Source organism: Rhineura floridana, chromosome 4, assembly GCF_030035675.1.
Source record: "Rhineura floridana isolate rRhiFlo1 chromosome 4, rRhiFlo1.hap2, whole genome shotgun sequence".
In the NCBI taxonomy this organism is placed as follows: Eukaryota; Metazoa; Chordata; class Lepidosauria; order Squamata; family Rhineuridae; genus Rhineura; species Rhineura floridana.
In genome coordinates, this window is record NC_084483.1 from 189,147,818 (window position 1) to 189,165,677 (window position 17,860).

General features: G+C 37.7%; 1 protein-coding gene across 10 annotated transcripts in view; it reads left to right on the plus strand.

The window, feature by feature from the left end:
* Positions 1-17,860, plus strand: part of MAP4K3 (mitogen-activated protein kinase kinase kinase kinase 3) — a 93,869-nt gene that overhangs the window by 44,281 nt on the left and 31,728 nt on the right. For 7 of the 10 annotated variants that reach the window (XM_061625567.1, XM_061625566.1, XM_061625569.1 and 4 more), the window contains 3 exons: positions 3,771-3,846; positions 7,235-7,293; positions 12,760-12,822. In XM_061625567.1, coding sequence (XP_061481551.1) covers positions 3,771-3,846; positions 7,235-7,293; positions 12,760-12,822 — 198 coding nt within the window. The remainder of the gene's footprint in view (positions 1-3,770; positions 3,847-7,234; positions 7,294-12,759; positions 12,823-17,860) is intronic. The other 3 variants (XM_061625570.1, XM_061625572.1, XM_061625574.1) reach the window with 1 other exon arrangement.

Sequence of the window (17,860 nt, forward strand, 5' to 3'; positions counted from 1 at the left end):
TTCTGATCTTTGCATAATCTTTGGAGTGAGGAGGAAAATTACTGTGAATATTTGTATTTGTAGTTATAGAACTTGTTGAATGAATGAATTAAATGGGGGGGGGAACCTTGAGTTGAGAGATAGTGGCTTGCTCAAGGAAACCAAACTCGTGCTCTTTCATTACTATGCTACACCAGCTCTGTTCACTAGTTGAACTCAATAATAAATCCAAGGCAATGGGCACAATCTCTCTTGCCTTCACCCTCTGTGCTACAACTGGCTAGATCAGTTGTGACATGTTCCAGCTCAGAATATGTTGCCAGAGATTTTGTTGTATTTATTATTATTTTATTTTATTAAATTTACATCCTGCCCTTCCTCCCAGTAGGAGCCCAGGTCGGCAAACAAAATACTAAAAACATCCTAAAGCACCTTAAAATCAGACTTTAAAATATCTTAAAACAAACCGGCTTTAAAAACATCTTTCTAAAACAACTTTAAAAACACCTTTAAAAGCAATTCCAGCACAGCCTGGGATAAGGTCTCTATGTAAAAGGCTTGTTGAAATAGGAAGGTCTTCAGTCTGAAGGTCCAAAAAGATATGGCACGTGGCCACTATTCAAGGGGAGGGAATTCCACAGCATGGGTGCCACTACATTAAAGGTCTGCTTCCTATGTTATGTGGAACAGACCTCCTGATAAGATGGTATCTGCAGGAGGCCTTCACCTGCAGACCATAGTGATAGACTGGGTATATATGGGATAAGTCTGTCTTTCAGGTATCCTGGTCCCAAGCTGTATAGGGCTTTGTACACCAAAACCAGCCCCTTGAACTTGGCCAGGTAGGTAATGGGGAGCCAGTGCAATTCTTACAGCAGCAGGATGAAACGTTAGAGATACCCAGCCCCAGTGAGTAGTTACACCGGCGCATTTTGCACCAGCTGCAGCTTCCGGATCATCCTCAAGGGCAGCCCCACATAGAGTGCATTACAGTAATCCAGCCTGGAGGTTACCAGTGCATGGATAACAGTGGTCAGGCTATCCCGGTCAAGAAACAGCTGTCTTACTAGCCGAAACAGGTAAAAGGCATTCCTAGCCACGGAGGTCATTTGGGCCTCTAACAACAACGATGAATCCAGGAGCACCTCCAGACTATGAACTGAACTCTGGAATCACCAGTGCACAGCGCCTCTGTCTTGCTAGGATTCAGACTCAGTTTATTAGCCCTCATCCAGCCCATCCCCGAGTCCAGGCAGTGATCTAGGGCTTGCACATTGTTCCGGACAGTTTGTTGCTGTTGCCTGTCCCACAAGTATTAAAACTATTGCATGGCATGTGTGTTGTGGGTTTTCTCCATGTTATGTTTGCATAAGTATATAGACAATGCAGATTTCAGGTGCTTTTAAAAAAAATTGAAAAGATCAGAAATGCTGTCATTCTTGACCATTTATTGGTCAAACTCAAAGTAGCCAAAATCATTTTAATGTACTGTCAGAGAACAATCCTGCAGTGTCTTAAGTTGCTCTGAATTAATTGAGATGGAGAACATTGCAGCCTAAATGATTCTGAAGATGCTAACAATCAAACCTGTTACTATGTTATTTATTATTTATTTATTATTATTTATTTATTACTGGCATTTGTTAGTCGCTTTTTTTCAACAGTAGAACTCAAAGCGACTTACAGCAAGAAAAAACACAATAATTGAAATAACTTATAACAAGAGCAAACAATTGCAAAACAATTTCAAACAAAATAATACAACCATAATAATAAAAAATAGCAAATATTACAACAATACAAGAATTAATACCAAACTATAAATATAATATAATATATAATAGAAGGCCACATGACACATACAATCAGTACTGCAAAAGCATATTGTTTATGGAGCTCAGGGCACTTCCTAGTTGGTTTAGATTTACTAGTGAGTAACTGATTTAACAGAGTAGTCACTAATTTAAATAGTGATAGACTTTTAATTCCCCCTCCCTTAATTATATCTTAGGTTGTTGCTGTTATATATGTATGACATTTTACAGTTGAACCTGAGATTAGTAGGTAATAACTTATGTTGTGAGACTTTGTATTTTACTGAGTATTTCTCATTATAATTGCTTTAATTTTTATATTGTATAGATACTACGTTAAGTATTGATATATATTGTTTCTTCCGTTCTGTGTTGTAAACCACCCTGGGGTCTCTTGACGAAGGGTGGTATATAAATGGAATAAAATAAGTAAATAAATAAATAAATAGTGCTTTGAAATGGTAAGGCAGTTTCCAGACTTTGTATTGGAGTAAGCCCTGCTGATCTGTTTTTGATTGAGAGACAAGGGTTCCACTGAGCAGTATTAGAGTTAAATCTTGGATGGCTTGTTATGTTGTGAAACTGGGATACGTTCTTAGCTATCTTAGGCTGCTTTACCCTCAGGATGCATCCTGCAGCTTACTTGGATTTAGTACCTGTAAAACTGTTTGAGGTAAATACGTTAGACTGCTTGAGTGGGCTGTATTGAAACATCTGCTCTAAACTCCTATACAGCACAATCTTTGTTTCTGGTCTTATAACTTCTGTTTGCTAAGGCATACGTTCTAGAATGGTTTTTACTTGTAATTCTCTCCCCCACAAGTTTGCAATGCACCCATATTGGGCATCTGTGTATAAAAATGGATGGTAAACTAGGGCTAGCACCTGGGCAAGGTGCCCACCAGACGGAGGGGGGATATACCACCCTGGTGCTCCCTTCCATTAGCTTACTGGATGGCAGCCAAGGGTCTTTTTTCAGCTATTTTTAACTAGGGTAGCAGACAGACAGCAAAGTGCCAACTGAGGTTATAGCCACCCATCTGCCATCTTCTTTTCTCAGAATGCCTCAGGGTTCTGTCATAGCAGGGCCTGTTCTAGAGAAATTAAGATGGCAGGTGGCTGCAACCTTCACTGTTGCTACACTTCACAGTATGTCCACTGCCCTAGTACACATATAGAGAAGAGAAAGAAGACATATTAGTGACCAGTGTTGGCCTCAGTGCTGATTCCTGGAGCCAGTTTGCCAAATCACCCTGGTTGCTGATGCCAGGCCTGCAGTGAACACCCACATGCAAAAATAAATAGAACATCACTATCTCACTGTCTGCATCTATTCATGCAATTAACCTAATACCTACCTTCCTAAATGAGTTCTCACCAAACAGTATGTTAGTAGTAGTAATGTTTCTTCCAAAAGGATTCTTCCAAAAGCCGAAGATAATGGCCCTCAGTTGAAAAAGACTTGTCCAAGGCTTTCTTCAAAATTAATAGTATGCCATTAATTGCTGACAGGTCTGGACTCAGAAATAGAGGCATGGAAGGAGACTGTCAAGCACTTATGTCTCGGGATGAAGGACTTACGTATAAGTTAATAGAAACCTTGTACCAAACTTTTCCACTGAGAGCTTATGCAGTTTTTGGAACTTGGAATCTTTGTCTGAAATTTACAAGTGTCTCCCTTGAAATTTAAGTTGTGCTTTGAAATTGCTTAAGCTCAAGCCTCAGTGGATCACAGGAAGGCTCTCTGCTGCTGCTGCTACTTCCAAAGGGGGCTGTTTTGTTGATCCTCCACTCAGTTTCACAGCAGAGATTTCAGACATGGCAAATTCCTCTATGTGTATATATATATTTGGTAATGTTCAGTATGCAGTATGCAAAATATTGTGTAAAGGTGGGTTTTTTAAAGAAAATGTGTATGAAGCATATGGAGCATCTGTCTTTTCATTTCTTAAACTATACTTCTCATATTCTTCCTAGCCTCTTCTTGTGCCTCATAGAATTCATTCGACAAGCAGAAATGTGAGAGAAGAAAAAACACGCTCTGAAATCAACTGTAAGTACGTACACAAATTTTAAAATTAATTGTGGGTGTGTTTTCCATGACCATGGCATTTCTGATCTCTATGTATGGATGTGAAAGCTGGACAGTGAAAAAGTGGATAAGAGAACAATCAACTCGACTTCCGGGAAGGGTGACTTAGCCTGTGCCTGCTTTTGAGACGGGCTCCTGCCTCAAAAGAAGCTTATTCAGATATATCAGTCAGTTTTTTCTTTTTTTTTTGACTGATTAAACTTCTCCCGGGTAGGGAGAAACGAAGAGATTAACCTCAAAGCCTATTTTTGTTGGGACGACCAGATCTCATTAATTTATGGGACGAGGTCCAGCCGACGAAGGTGGGACGGATTTTTAACAGCAAGCTCTATCTGATAAAGCGAACGTTCACCTTATCTTCTAAGAGAGAACGCACTAACAGGCAAGCACCCTTCTTTCTATATTTTTCTTTTACTTGACTTAAATTGTTGCTGTTTAAAAGAGATTTGCCAGATTGATCAGTTTTTGACATCTCACTGGGGAGCCATAACTTCTCTCTGCTACGCACTAATTAATAGCTTATCTCTGTTTTTGTTGCAAAAAGCTGTCCTGGATTTGCATTCTAAAGATATACACAGAAGAGGGATTTCTATTCCAGATTTTTATTTTGAAAAATATTATACTGTTTTGAGACTACTCTCTTTTTGGTCTATTTTATTTTGACGAATCTGTTTCTTGACGATTGCCATTAATTGTTTCGATCCTGGGAACTGCATTTTGTTTACTTAACTATTGGAGAGATAAGGCTGTCTGCTCTGTTTATACTGTGATGTCACCAAGTTTGGAGTATTAACCCAATTGTTGCTGAAATAAGAAGTGGTTTTCCTATATTTTTCTTTTAAAATGGCAATTAAGAAAGTGGCTGAAAATCTGGAAATAACTATGTTTCAGAAAATAATGGATGAGATTGAGATAACGAAAATTGAATTGAGTAAAATGAAGCAGGAGATTAAAGATATAAGGGTCCCTGTGAGAGAGGTGACCCTGGAAGGGGTCCCTGTGAGAGAGGAGACCCCGGAGATCGGAACAGGGGTCCCTGTGAGAGAGGTGACCCTGGAGACTGGAATAGGGGTCCCTGTGAGAGAGGAGATCCCGGAGATTGGAACCAACGTGGAACAGGAACAAGATTTGGAGTCTATGGACTTTAGAAATAAAATCTATTGTTTGGAACTCAATGTTATCTCTGAAGAAATGAATGAAGATTCTAGAGATAAAGTTATCAATGGCATGGATAATCTTCTGGACTGGAATGATGTGATGGAGCCCAATATAGAGAAAATCTATGGAATTAACTGCAGCCATGTGACAATGGAAAAACTTTTAAGAGATGACCCAGTGTATTTTGAAAAAAAGAACAGAGATATGATTTTACAGCAGTATTTCAGCAACCTATTCAGAATGGATGGCAAGAAAATATTTGGGATAGAGGTAATCCCCATCAGACTCTTACTATATGACTATGGCTTTGACAGCAAGATTATTATGGAATACTGATAATGGAAGATTGGATATTGAAATTACTGGACTTAACAAGACTACTGAAGATGGAAGATGGAAAATGGAACTAATAGAGATAATAGAACAATGGCTACTGAAATTATTGAACCTAACAGATTCTGATGTGATGGATTAATTGAAATGTTTATTTTGACTATGGTTATGACAATAAGATTATCATAATTAGTAATGAGATGGATTAATCGATATGCTTATCTGGAAAAAAAAATTGATAGATATATTTCTTAAAGAATTGAAACCTCTCTTTGACTTTTTGTGGAAAGAATAAAGTAATGTTTATGAGATTTGATGATTAAGTAAGATAACTACTGGAGGAAAGTGATTTTATAATATGACTTAAGAGACAGGATTGTTATATATTATAGACTTATAACTGATTTGATCTTTGACAAATGGGAAGTCAATATTTTACTCTTTATTTTTTATTTTTTTTTTTTCTTTTTTTCTTTTTGTTTAACTATTTTTGATTTTGTTTTTTGTCTTTGAATGTTTTATGATTTTGTCTTGTATGTTTTATGAAAATCTGAATAAAAATTATTGAAAAAAAAAAAAGAGAACAATCAACTCATTTGAAATGTGGTGTTGGAGGAGAGCTTTGCAGATACAATGTACCACGAAAAGTCAATAATTGGGCGTTACAACAAATTAAACCAGAACTATCACTAGAAGCTAAAATGATGAAACTGAGGTTATGATACCTTGCACACATGATGAGAAGACATGATTCACTAGAAAAGACAATAATACTGGGGAAAACAGAAGGGAGTAGAAAAAGAGGAAGGCCAAATAAGAGATGGCTTGATTCCATAAAGGAAGCCACAGACCTGAACTTACAAGGTCTGAACAGGGTGGTTCATGACAGATGCTATTGGAGGTTGCTGATTCATATGGTCGCCATAAGTCGAAATCAACTTAAAGGCACGTAACAACAATGTTCCATATCCACACATGTGGTGGTGATTCATATTAGGCCTTTGCCACCCAGCCTTCATCAGGCATTCTGGGCTAAATGTAAAAAAATGGAACACGGAAATGTAAAGCATGAGGTAGGTACCAAGAGAGACGTAAACATCTAATGTTTGAGAATCATAGATCTAAAGTTTCAGTCTAGCTAGTGGTTTGATGTGAACAATATAATTGCTTTAATTCCATAGCTTTTGATTAACTTTACTGTCCAGAGTTGACCTAGCTTCTTCCATGGGACTCTGTTTCCTCTGTATTCCCAAGGATATAAAGCCTTTGGAAAACCAATTGGTAAACAGATGTCAAGAACTGCAGCACACAATCTTTTATAAACACAGCTTTAATTGGAAAAACGATTGATCTCTACTTTTGTTGCTATGCTTTTATCTCCCACCATGCCGATCTTACTTCTTTTTAGTCAAACACATTTCTGTTCTCCTCCCAAGTTCTGGTTTATAAATCCATATGGTGGATTTGTTGCTGTTGTTTGTTCTCTGAGCATTCACATCTGGTTTTCACCTTATGATTATGTCTCTGTGGCCTTGTCGTATTTATGATTAAGATGATTCAAGAGGCAGCTGGACAGTCATCTATCAGGTATGTTTTAATTTGGATTCCTGCATTGAGCAGGGAGTTGGATTTGATGGCCTTATAGTCCCCTTCCAACTCTGTAATTCTATATAACAAAATAAAATTTCAAAATAAAATAAACACAACTTTAAAAATACAATATGTGATGCTGTCCTGGACACTTCTTTTCCGGTTGGATTTCCAAAGGCTTATATTATCATATAATCATCGTTTTATATTTTTACATGTTTTGACTTCATTCTTACTTATCCTTTGCTTCAATTGTTCTCTTCAATAGTTGGCCAAGTAAAATTTGATCCACCTTTAAGAAAGGAGACAGAGCCTCATCACGAGTTTGTAAGTAACACAGTTGTATGTGTTTTGTCACATGCAACTATGCCATGTAAATGGTGAAAAAATGATTTGTAGCATAAGACTAGAGGAGCGCTATGGATATGAATGGCATATATCTGTACACAATCTCAAAATTACTAGGTTCACAATGTACATAATAAATTTTCCTGAATTTTTGGGATCTTTCAAAACTCAGTTCTTTTGATTCTTAAGTAAATATCCCACAAGTAGATACAGTTGTCATTCTATGTTAAACAAGTTGTAAGGCTATTTTGAATATATCTGTTTAATTTTATTTCTCTGATACTGGTGAACAGCTTGCTCATAAGGAGGAACAACTGAATTTGGCAACATAATAGAAATCATGCCCACTTTGCTTGATCACAACAGAGGGGACCCTCGTGAGTTGCCATGGTCCTGTAGCCATGAAACTGGCAGTGAACCAAAGTTTACATAACTGTAACTCATTCAGGCTTTGCCTCAGAGTCTAACATATCTCAAGATGTGCGTGGGGGGTGAGGACTCTTACATAGGTTCAGCTTTTTTGATCCATCAGAGGAATGGATTTTGAATTAATCTAGGCTTGTTGCATATAGCTTGTGTTCTTCCTTACAGTTTTTCTTGCTACATTGTGTTAATTGCTATGATCATGTGTCTGCTACAGTATTGCCTCTCCCTACAGCAGGGGTGGGAAGCCCTTGGGTTGGACCCAGCCTGCCAAGCCATTTTCAATGATCCACCAGCCCCCTGACAAGTTTTACAGATTTAAACTTGTGCAGAGGCACTGAGCAAACTGCCACAGTTGAGAGCTGATTGAAGCGCTTTGGAAACAAAAAGGGGCACTCCAGTGTTTCCTGAATGCTGGCCAAACATTGGAGCTGGTCAGAGCCTTCCTTTCTGTTTCCAGAGCACTTTGACCAGGTCTCAACGGCAACTACTTGCTCTGTGCTGCTGTTGAAATTGCTGTGGTCACAGTGGTGGCAGCTTGCTCAGCACCTCTGCAGAAGCAGGTGTTGAAATTGCCCAGTCTCACAGAGAGTGCAAGTCTGTATGGTGGCCCCACACCCCATTGGCATGCCTTCCTCAAGCCAAAAAAAAAAGAGCCACCCCTGCCTTTCAGTTTACTTACTTGAAAACCATGGCTATCGCTTATGTCCTATGTATATCTGAGGTCAGCTGTCTCATTAATATGGAAGGACAGATACTAGCAGTCTGGGGTGGGGGAAAGCAGTTGTGTGTGCAGTGAACTCAAGGGAGGAAAGGACAGAAGAGCCTTACCCAATGAGCTGGGATAATACAGGGCCTTAATTGTATTCAGCAACAATTAGCCAATTGCCTAATAATAGAAGCCCCAAGTTTTGTGTGTAGGCATTCTAATGGCCCCCAGAGACTAGTAGAGGCTCGGAGGCAGAGGTAACTGTGTTGCAGAAGCGGGGAATTGCTTTCTAGTCATGTGACAGCTTTGGGTCCCAGGAGAGTCTGTCCTCAGGCACCTTAAGTCTATGTTGTCTACCTGAGTCTCCCCAATTGTGACCAGATTTTTGCCTATAAGTTGTTGCTTTAATTGCCATTTTTGTGCTATAGCAGAGACCAGTGGTGCCAGCAATAGGTGGCAATTGTGGCAAGTCATCTTAGGTCTCCTCCCCCCCCAAGAAAAGAGTCCCTGCTTTAGCACAGGAAGCAGTGGAAGCACCAACCTGTTTCCCATTGCCCTTGCAAATATTGCATACTAAAGCCTCCAGTGGATAGCGCCCAGTAAGAGTTGCCAGGACACAAACTAGATACTCTGCCTGTAACTGTAAAGATGTCAAGGCAGCAGAGAGAAAATAGTTGGTCTCCTGCCCTTTTTCTTTCCCCGTTTCCTATCCTCCTTCCTGTCCTGGAATAGGTTAAAGCTGGAGTTTTGTTTTGTATAGAGTTGAAGCTGGAGTTTTGTACAGTCTGCATCTGTGTTGGAATTGCTTTTTAATATGTTTTTTAAACCTTTTTTTTTAAAAAAATGTTTTTAAAGATGTTTTGTTTTAATGTATTTTAAAGTCTGTTTTTATGATGTTTAAAGTGTTTTTAGTGGTTTTGTTTGCCGCCCTGGGCTCCTGCTGGGAGGAAGGGTGGGATATAAATCAAATAATAAATAAATAAAGCAAGCAAGCAGGCCAGGAAGCAGTGTGGGCAAAGGGCCTTTGGGACGAATGGCACTTAATGTGTGGCACCTGCATCCTCTTCCACGGTCTCATAATTTCCAAAAGGACAGGCAGGTTTTACATTGTAAGTTGGCAACTCTACAGGATTCTGTATCACGATATGAGCAATGAGATGCTGTTGGATTAGCTGCTACACTCTCCCAAATCATGAACTCATTCAGAGGAATGTTGATAGTCGTTAAACCACCCACTTCTGCTTAATTATCTCTCAAGACAGAGACACGTGAAGATGTTTTGCAGCAGAAGGATAAAGGATTTTCTTATTTTACTTCATCGTTTATTTTCAGTTTTCTTTGGAGATCAAGTGTAAATTTGGTATATTCCTAAAACTCACCAACCTGACACTGGAACTTGAAAGTATCTTGGTTGCTAAAACTACCTTTGGTAAATCACTACCCTCCCTGAGACAGTTAGCTTTCCTGGTTTCAACACTGCTTTAGCTGCTGCTCTACCATTTAAAAACAACAACTGTATTTAGATATCTGTCAGATTTTTCATGGTAGATTTGCATTTCTTTATGTGTCTATACTAGTAAGGGTGGAAATCTGTAAAGCTAATGGGCTCTTAATTCTTGGTTGTCAATTTTTTTGAAGTATCTGAATTGATATCTGATCTCTTTTCTTCGAATGTTGCTCTCAAACACATGAATTTCCTTTCTTGATTCATGATTATAACAAGTAGATGATTAGTAGCAGATTATATAGTTGTGGTTTTGAAAATTTGTACTTTTGGATAATAATTTACTTAATTGAGTATTTTTCTTTTCACATTGAATTGTAATCCATATATCCACATTTCTTGCATGTGTGTGAAGAAAGAAGCTAAATGTGTGGTCTTGCTCAGTTTTTGCATCACATACCCTCTTTCTTAAATGCTTGCTCCTATCTTGAATGTTATTTGTAAGACCCTCTGAGTTTCTTATCCTCTTTAATAGTTCTGCTGGACTGTATAAATATTGTCGATGTATTCCACTTTCAAACTTTCATATTGCATGATTTCTTATTAAAGATAAGTGCATGGAAAACTATTCTTCATTTGATACACTTATAATCTTTATATATGCACAAATTTTTGTTGTTGTTATAAACAACTCCTTAAAAATATCATTTTGTTTACCTATAGACTTTATATATATCTAGGTGCACAAATCCATATAAGAATGTTTTTTCAAGATATTTTAACGAAAATTTATACCTACATATGTCTGTCAAAATGATGTTCTTTATATTTGATTTGTAGCCCCTGATGAAAGCCTAGTTATAAGGCTGAAACGCGTTGGGTATTTTAAGAAGAATTTTTTTCTCTTTTAAAGAAAATAAACAAATCTATACAGTTTGGAACTTCCCTCCTTGACATTCTGGGGACATCCCCTCTCTTTTTTCGATATATATTTTGATTTATATTGAATGAGCCAGACCGTTAGTATGTGTAGTTCGTTATAGTCTATATTGATTTGCAGTTGATCTTGAGGGTTTCAGGCAAGGGTCTTTTTCAACCCTACCTGGAGATTCCTGGGATTTAACCTAGGACTTTCTGCATGCAAAACATGTGCTCTGTCAGTAAGATATAGATAGATTAAAGATAACAGAAATAGGTGGGAAAAAATGCTTGTTAAGGGCTGTCTACCTATCAGTAATTTTATGCAGTTATAAAATCTGAGCCCAGCTGTCTGGGAGGGAAGAAAAGTTTGTGCCTGGGAAACAGATAAAGATTTGTCCTGAGACAGTGAGGAACAAAACTAAAAAAAAAAAAAATGATTAGAATGTTGGTCTGGTTGCACTCCAGCATCTAGTTTTGCTGCATTCAAAGGTTTAAGCACTGATACTGGTTGACTCACTGTGCAGAAAATTAAGCATGGGGGTCATACATCTCATTTGCATGTTCTGCATTGCTCTTTCCCAACCTTGGCCTTGTTTTATATTTTTTCCCCGTAATTCATGCAACTTGCTTTCCCATCAACTATTGAGTTTTAAGTCTTTTAGAAATATTTTTAAATGCTTTGTTCTGTCTGACATATATACTTCTTCATATGTCATCTTGCTGTACCTGTGGAAACAGAATGAGTAAATTAACCTGATGATATATTAATAGTCTCATTCCAAGTCTAGCAGAGCTTCTGAAATGTTGTGATACTTTATTCACCTGTCCATCTACTTCACTGATTTAAACTTTTATGCACACCTTTTTAATGTCAAGTCCAAGTCTGTAATGGTGGTGAACTGGATGCAAGTAAAATTGAACCTAGATTTAAAGACATGGATCCCGGTGATCTAAAAAGCTCCTTAGGATCAAAGAAGAGGCTTGTGCTAGTGGAAAGTATTTCCCTATTTACAGTTAGACTATATTGCAGACTCAGAAGTAGTTTGTTTTGTAGCATGAGGGGCTGCTGTTTGAGGAAGAGCAAGTCAGCCCCCTACTTGGACTCTCAGAATTAGGATCACAGTGTGCTGTAAGGTCATAGTTTTGATTTTAACATTGATCATAACACCCATTGTCAGAAACAGGAAATTGGTATGCCCCAATCTGAAACATACTTGCAAGTAACTTGCACTGAAGTAAATATGTTTACAATTACAAAGTTGGTCTGGTTCTTTATTTTGAACACATCAAAGTCGTCTTAGCCTCAAAGTAGGTTCCTTAACCCTTGTTCAGCTTTTGGAGTCACATACAGTAGATACTTGGAAAATGTGTGAAAATCATACGTCATTATCTTTAACGGTTTTGTATAGTACTAGAAAGGCCAGACCATTTCTACAGTCCGTAGTTTTCTGCCAAATACTAACATTAAATGTAAATGGCATTAATATCAACTGATTTGTTAGCTTTTTGCTAAAGCGACTTTTCTAACTTCTTTAATTTAATGAGATTGAAGGGAATCTCAAGGGAGTTGACCATTTCTAAAGGTGTAAAGGCCAATTGACCTGCCCATGGGTATGCGGCTGATTACACAAAGACTTTGTTAAAGGAATGGAGGAAAGTCTGTGGCTTGCTGCATTCAGGAAAGGATAACAAAACTTGTTTTATTTTATTTTTTAATTGCTGTGTAAGTACTATAAACAAATGTACACCTTTTACCTGTCCTTACATTTCTTAAGTCACCATTGTACATCTAAAGGCTACATTAATTCATCTGCTGTATTGGGTAAAATTCTAGAAACTAATAAATGGTAATGGCAGCTGGCTATTGTGCAAAAATACCCCTTTGTACTTAATTACTTTTAAACTGAAAACATCTAACTTAAGTTTCTGGTCTTTGTCTGCTGAACAGCCCGTCAGTAACGATATTTTGGACAGTTCAGAAGAAATATACTACACTGCAAGATCTAATCTGGTACTTTCATCTATTGCTTTTTCTTTGTCCTCGTGTGTTTGTCTTTTTGTTTTTCAAAGTTAAATGTTTTGTTCAGTTGTCATGCTGGTTTTGCCATCTGTAGAATAGTGAAAAGGTCTACTAACCAAATACTTGTGCAATAAAGTTTTTTTAATTAAGCATTTCAGTGTTGCATTCTGATGTATTAACATTTCTCACAATGAGTTTTGTAATCTCACACATACTGTACTACGATAAATTGGCAAGACAATAAAGTATTGACTAGGTTAATGTTTATAACAACCAGAGAAACATGAGTATATAAATAACTAAAGGTGACAAATAATATTGGGAAGGAAGGGATTAAAGGCACGTTGAAGAAAATGCAGTGTAAGTACTGCTTTTCTGTATCTTATCTATCGCCTCCTCCGAAAAGCATTTGTTTACTTTATTTTTCATTTAAAAGTGAGTACAACAGCAACCACTTTAATTTAATATTAATTGCTAACAATAATTGTTTTGTTTAAAACAAATGGTTTCAAAACATTTTAGCCAAGATTTATTGTTTTTGGAAATTGCCCTCCCCTTTGTTTTTAAGCAGTATAAACAAATCTTAGTTGTTCATATTTTTGCCTAATACTTAAATGTTGCTTGTCTGAGTTGAGTATTTTCATAAAGAAATAAAATTTCAGCATGAACAAGGCAATATACCAAAAGCTTTTATTGCTTGCTATACACCCCAGCTTCCATTTAGATGCAGGTTGTCAATTTCCCCACCACCCCCAGCACACAAACGTTTGCTTTCAAGAATTTGCCTGTATTTATAGCTCCAATCGTTCTGTCTAGCTACTACTATTGAACAGTGGCCTTCAGCTGACGGTGAGGGAACAATTCTAAACCATGGTTTCACAGCATCTCCCAAGACACTCCTGCAGCATCAAACTTTGGCATCATTTTTAATTTTTTTAAAAAGTTTGTTTTTATTTTTGTCCTGTCCCTGCTTGTATGTATTTGGCAAAACTTTTAGTAATTGTGATTTCTCTTCTGGGGAAACAAGTACCTTTTAATAGCAGTAAACTGCATAGCATGTTGGTATATTTTTTATGGGCATCCGCACTGAAAATAACTTGTGGTGTACATCATCTCTTTTTACAAACTCTGGCTTTCTTATTAGGAAGTTCATACTTGATTTTCTGCCAGAGATCTTTCAGTATTGTGTGTACACGTAAAGAAAAATGTCTGACGTATGAGAACAACCTTGTCTTTTAGATAGATAGTTGGCATCTTCAGTGCCTGTGCAGTTTTCAGAAAGCTTATAGTGACTTCTGCATTGAGAAGGATGGTGTTAATGGCCTTAATCAAACACTACTTTACTTCCAGCATTCTACCCATAGTGAGATTGTGAGCAGGCACAAGATTTGGGCATGTATGCTCCTTACTAGCTTCTTTTCACTGTGGTGAGTATGCAAGAGGGAGTGTCTGAACCTAAGCCACATTCCCATTCGTATACCAAGGACAAAATAGTGGTCTGGTTCAAACAGCATGCTAAGCCAAACCCTGACGCGGCAAAACTGCACAAATGTGTGGGGCTCCCAGGGAGAAACTTGCAACTGCTTTGCTCCTCCCCTTGTCCCGTTTGCTGCCGTGTTGTGGTGAGCTAAGGCAAGATTTGGCTTAAGTTGTTGCTCGAAATGGGATTTGTGGTCACACACTCTCCTTGCTAAGTCCAAACTGCAACCAAAACATTTATTGAAAGGATTCTGAAGTAATAGCTCTAGTGGAGGCTGATGCCCATTGTGACTGGTAGGATGAAAGGCAGTGAGCCCAACAGAAGTAGAGCCAGAGCCAATGACAGACAGCCACCTAATTCTAGTTTTGACATCCTCAGGGTTGATTTGATTTAAATCAAGTTGATTTAAATTATGGTTTAAATAGCTTCTCTGAAGGACTGAATTTTAATGATTTAAATCACAATTTAAATCACTCGTGAGGAAGATTCTGTTTAATCATCATTTTTTAGTAGAAGGACATAATTGTTTAATATAACCTTAATATATATCCAGAGATGTAGCTTTCATTAGAATGTAGGTACACACTAAGCAATTATTCTGAATTGTTTACAGATTAATTTTAATCAAAAAATGGGATGATAATTTGGTCATTTTAGTACTAGAGCAGACCAAACGTGTGGTCATTCAGGAGATGAACCAGATCCAGCCGTTCAACTAATCAGGATATTTTTGTCATGATGTGGCAGAATCACCGCTACCAAGCAGACTTTTAAATTGTGCTAATAAGATTATTCTTTTGGTTAGTTTTATTCTTCAACAAACAACATTAACAAAATATGCACATGGTTTTCTGAATGGTTAAATACTTCAGTTTTAGATAAATGTAAAGTTCTTTAAAAAATAAATTTTAGGCAATTTCAATCAAGTCAACATGAGAAACTATTGGGTGGTACAGTTAACTCAGTCTTCTTCACCTTTGTATTCCTTGTTTATTGTATGGAAAAGAAATGCAAGCTTTCCTGCTTTTTCAGTTCCCAATTTATTTTTCAATTAAGAATGAATTAGTCCAAAGGGAAAAAAACTCTCTACACCTGCAGAAGAGGCTACTGCTGTTAAGTGCTGGATTACCACTTCAGTGGCCTCCTACTTGTTCAGATCTACTCCATCTCCCCAAATTCTCTATTCATTGACCACCTCTATCTTTGTACTTAGAAAGAGGCAAGACCTTGAGAGAAAGCGAGAGAGAGAACGTATACTTCATGTACGCCACCTGCAGAATAGGACTGTTCAGATTATGTCCCATCCCCATAAACTGCTGTTAAAATATTCATAGAATATAATTAGAAGTTGTATAATTAGTATTCATGATGATATCCTTGACCTAGGCTCTTTTTCCTAATATTGAAATCAAAAGAATTGATTTAAATTTTAAAAATCCGATTTTTAAAAAAATGAATCATTGATTTTCATCATCCCTGGTTCTCCTCCTCTTCTCTGCTGAGTTTTACAAAGGCAAAACTGAGACTAAGGAGGAGGAGGCTGACAGCCAGGGCCACTCCCTAGTTGTAAATAAGAAGGCAGGCAGGTAGGTGGGGTCTGGCTGAAGCAGACTGAGGCTGATGGGACAGCGCCCCATTCACCCTAATGGGCCAGCCTCCCTGAACAGTCCCATTTTCTGTGTGTCTGCTTGGAAATAAAGACTTTAAACTTGCATGTGATTGAAGCCCAGTGATGATTTTTAGGTGTGTTCTAAAAGATACGGCCTACAGTTTGCCTTGCTGGTTTAAGAAGATTGGAGGGCTGTGCCTGATGCACAGATGTCATATTAGAATGCCCATTTTTGTCTTGTATAGATAATGGTGGTGCATGCCAACTGGCATAGTGGAGTAATAAACTATCTTAGAGTACTCTTGCAGGTTTGCTTTCATTGTGATAATAATAAACTGCCAGACATAGCATCGATTTGTGCCTAGAAAATTGTGCTCTAGTCTTTACAGAACTGAGTTTTGTTGTGTCATCCCGTATTTGTGGCCTCCTTGAGATACTTTAAGGCAGGGAGTGATCAGTTGAGACCTCTGGGAAGCATGATCTGTTCCTCAGAAGGCCCCTGGGCAGAGAGAGAGAAAAGGGGGTGTTGGATAGAGAGGGAAAGTAGCCCCACCACTTTGAGCTCTGACCCTGCCCACCACTGGCTTGTTTACAGTTTGTCCTCAAAGGGATGTGGTCCTGAACAGGAAAAAGGTCCCCACCTCTGCTTTAAGGAATGATATTCAGTGCTATTGATAATTTCTGCACCCCCTGAAAACTGAAACCATTACTGTATAGCATCACATGAGTGATTATTTCTAAAGTATGAAGCTTGACGCTAACAAATGTATGCATGTCCTTTTACTCTTTTCTTTTCTATCCAAGCCACATTCCTGCTTTTCAAGCAAAAGCATATCTTGTCAAACATGCTTACTGCTTATGCTGAAATCTTTTATTAGAAAGCTACATGCAATGACTGAGTTAGAATTAATTTGTTTCACAGCTCAGCTCTGAAAGCTGTAGCTATGACAGGATCATCTGACACCCGCATTCTGTGTTCTTGTATCACTTGTGCTAAATCCTGTGCTAACCAGCAGTTGGGAGCCAGTTAGAAAGGCTCTTTCTAAACATTTCTATTTCGGCATCTTGCAAAAGCTTGTGTGTGTCTTTTTTTTTTAATTAAGCAACTTTCCCCATTTTTTTATGATGCAGCCTCTTTCCTTTCATCATTTCTCAAATAAAGAGATCTTTCAAAACAGTACTTGGATCACTACAAATACATCTCTTAATATTTCCTGTTAGGTGGTTAAGTCTACTTACTAAAATGTTACTTTTGTCAGATTTTGATGTGATTCTGTTTTTTGAGTTTTAATAAACCATTTCCGTTTATCATTTTTTGTCTAAAGTGATAGTGTTTTGCATAATACTATGGTAATGTATTAGATCTGTATTCATAAGCTAATGTGGCTGGCCTGTGAATTGCAAAGTCCTGCTTTCCAGTGTCACTCATGAACTCACCCAGGTGGCCATAGATAAGCCTCTTACTCTCTGCCTCAGACTGCCATCTCCAATATAGGGGTGATGATATTGTCATACCTTTCTTTACAGGGTTATTGTAAGAATTATATTAATATATGTTAAGCACATTGAACCCTCTAAAGCACTATATATGTATATGCTAAGTATAATAATAGTATTATAATTTTGAACTCCTTAACAGTAACCACCAGCTGATGGTATCATTCTTGAAAACTAGTATTTAATTTTGTCAAATACAAAAGGTACAAAATAATGCAAACATAAAAGCACAGTGTAAAAGCCACCTTGAGCATCCTACTCGAACACTAAGTAACTTTTCTAACTAGTGGCGCAAACCATTCCCCCCCCCCTTACCCAAAAATTGTCCATAGTGGTTATTCAGACCTTAAAAAGTCCACTGCCCAGACATTAATCCTCATCACCAATACCAAATTTCCATTCTGTTGAATGGCTGAGCTAGTGCAAAGATATTAAAATTTGAA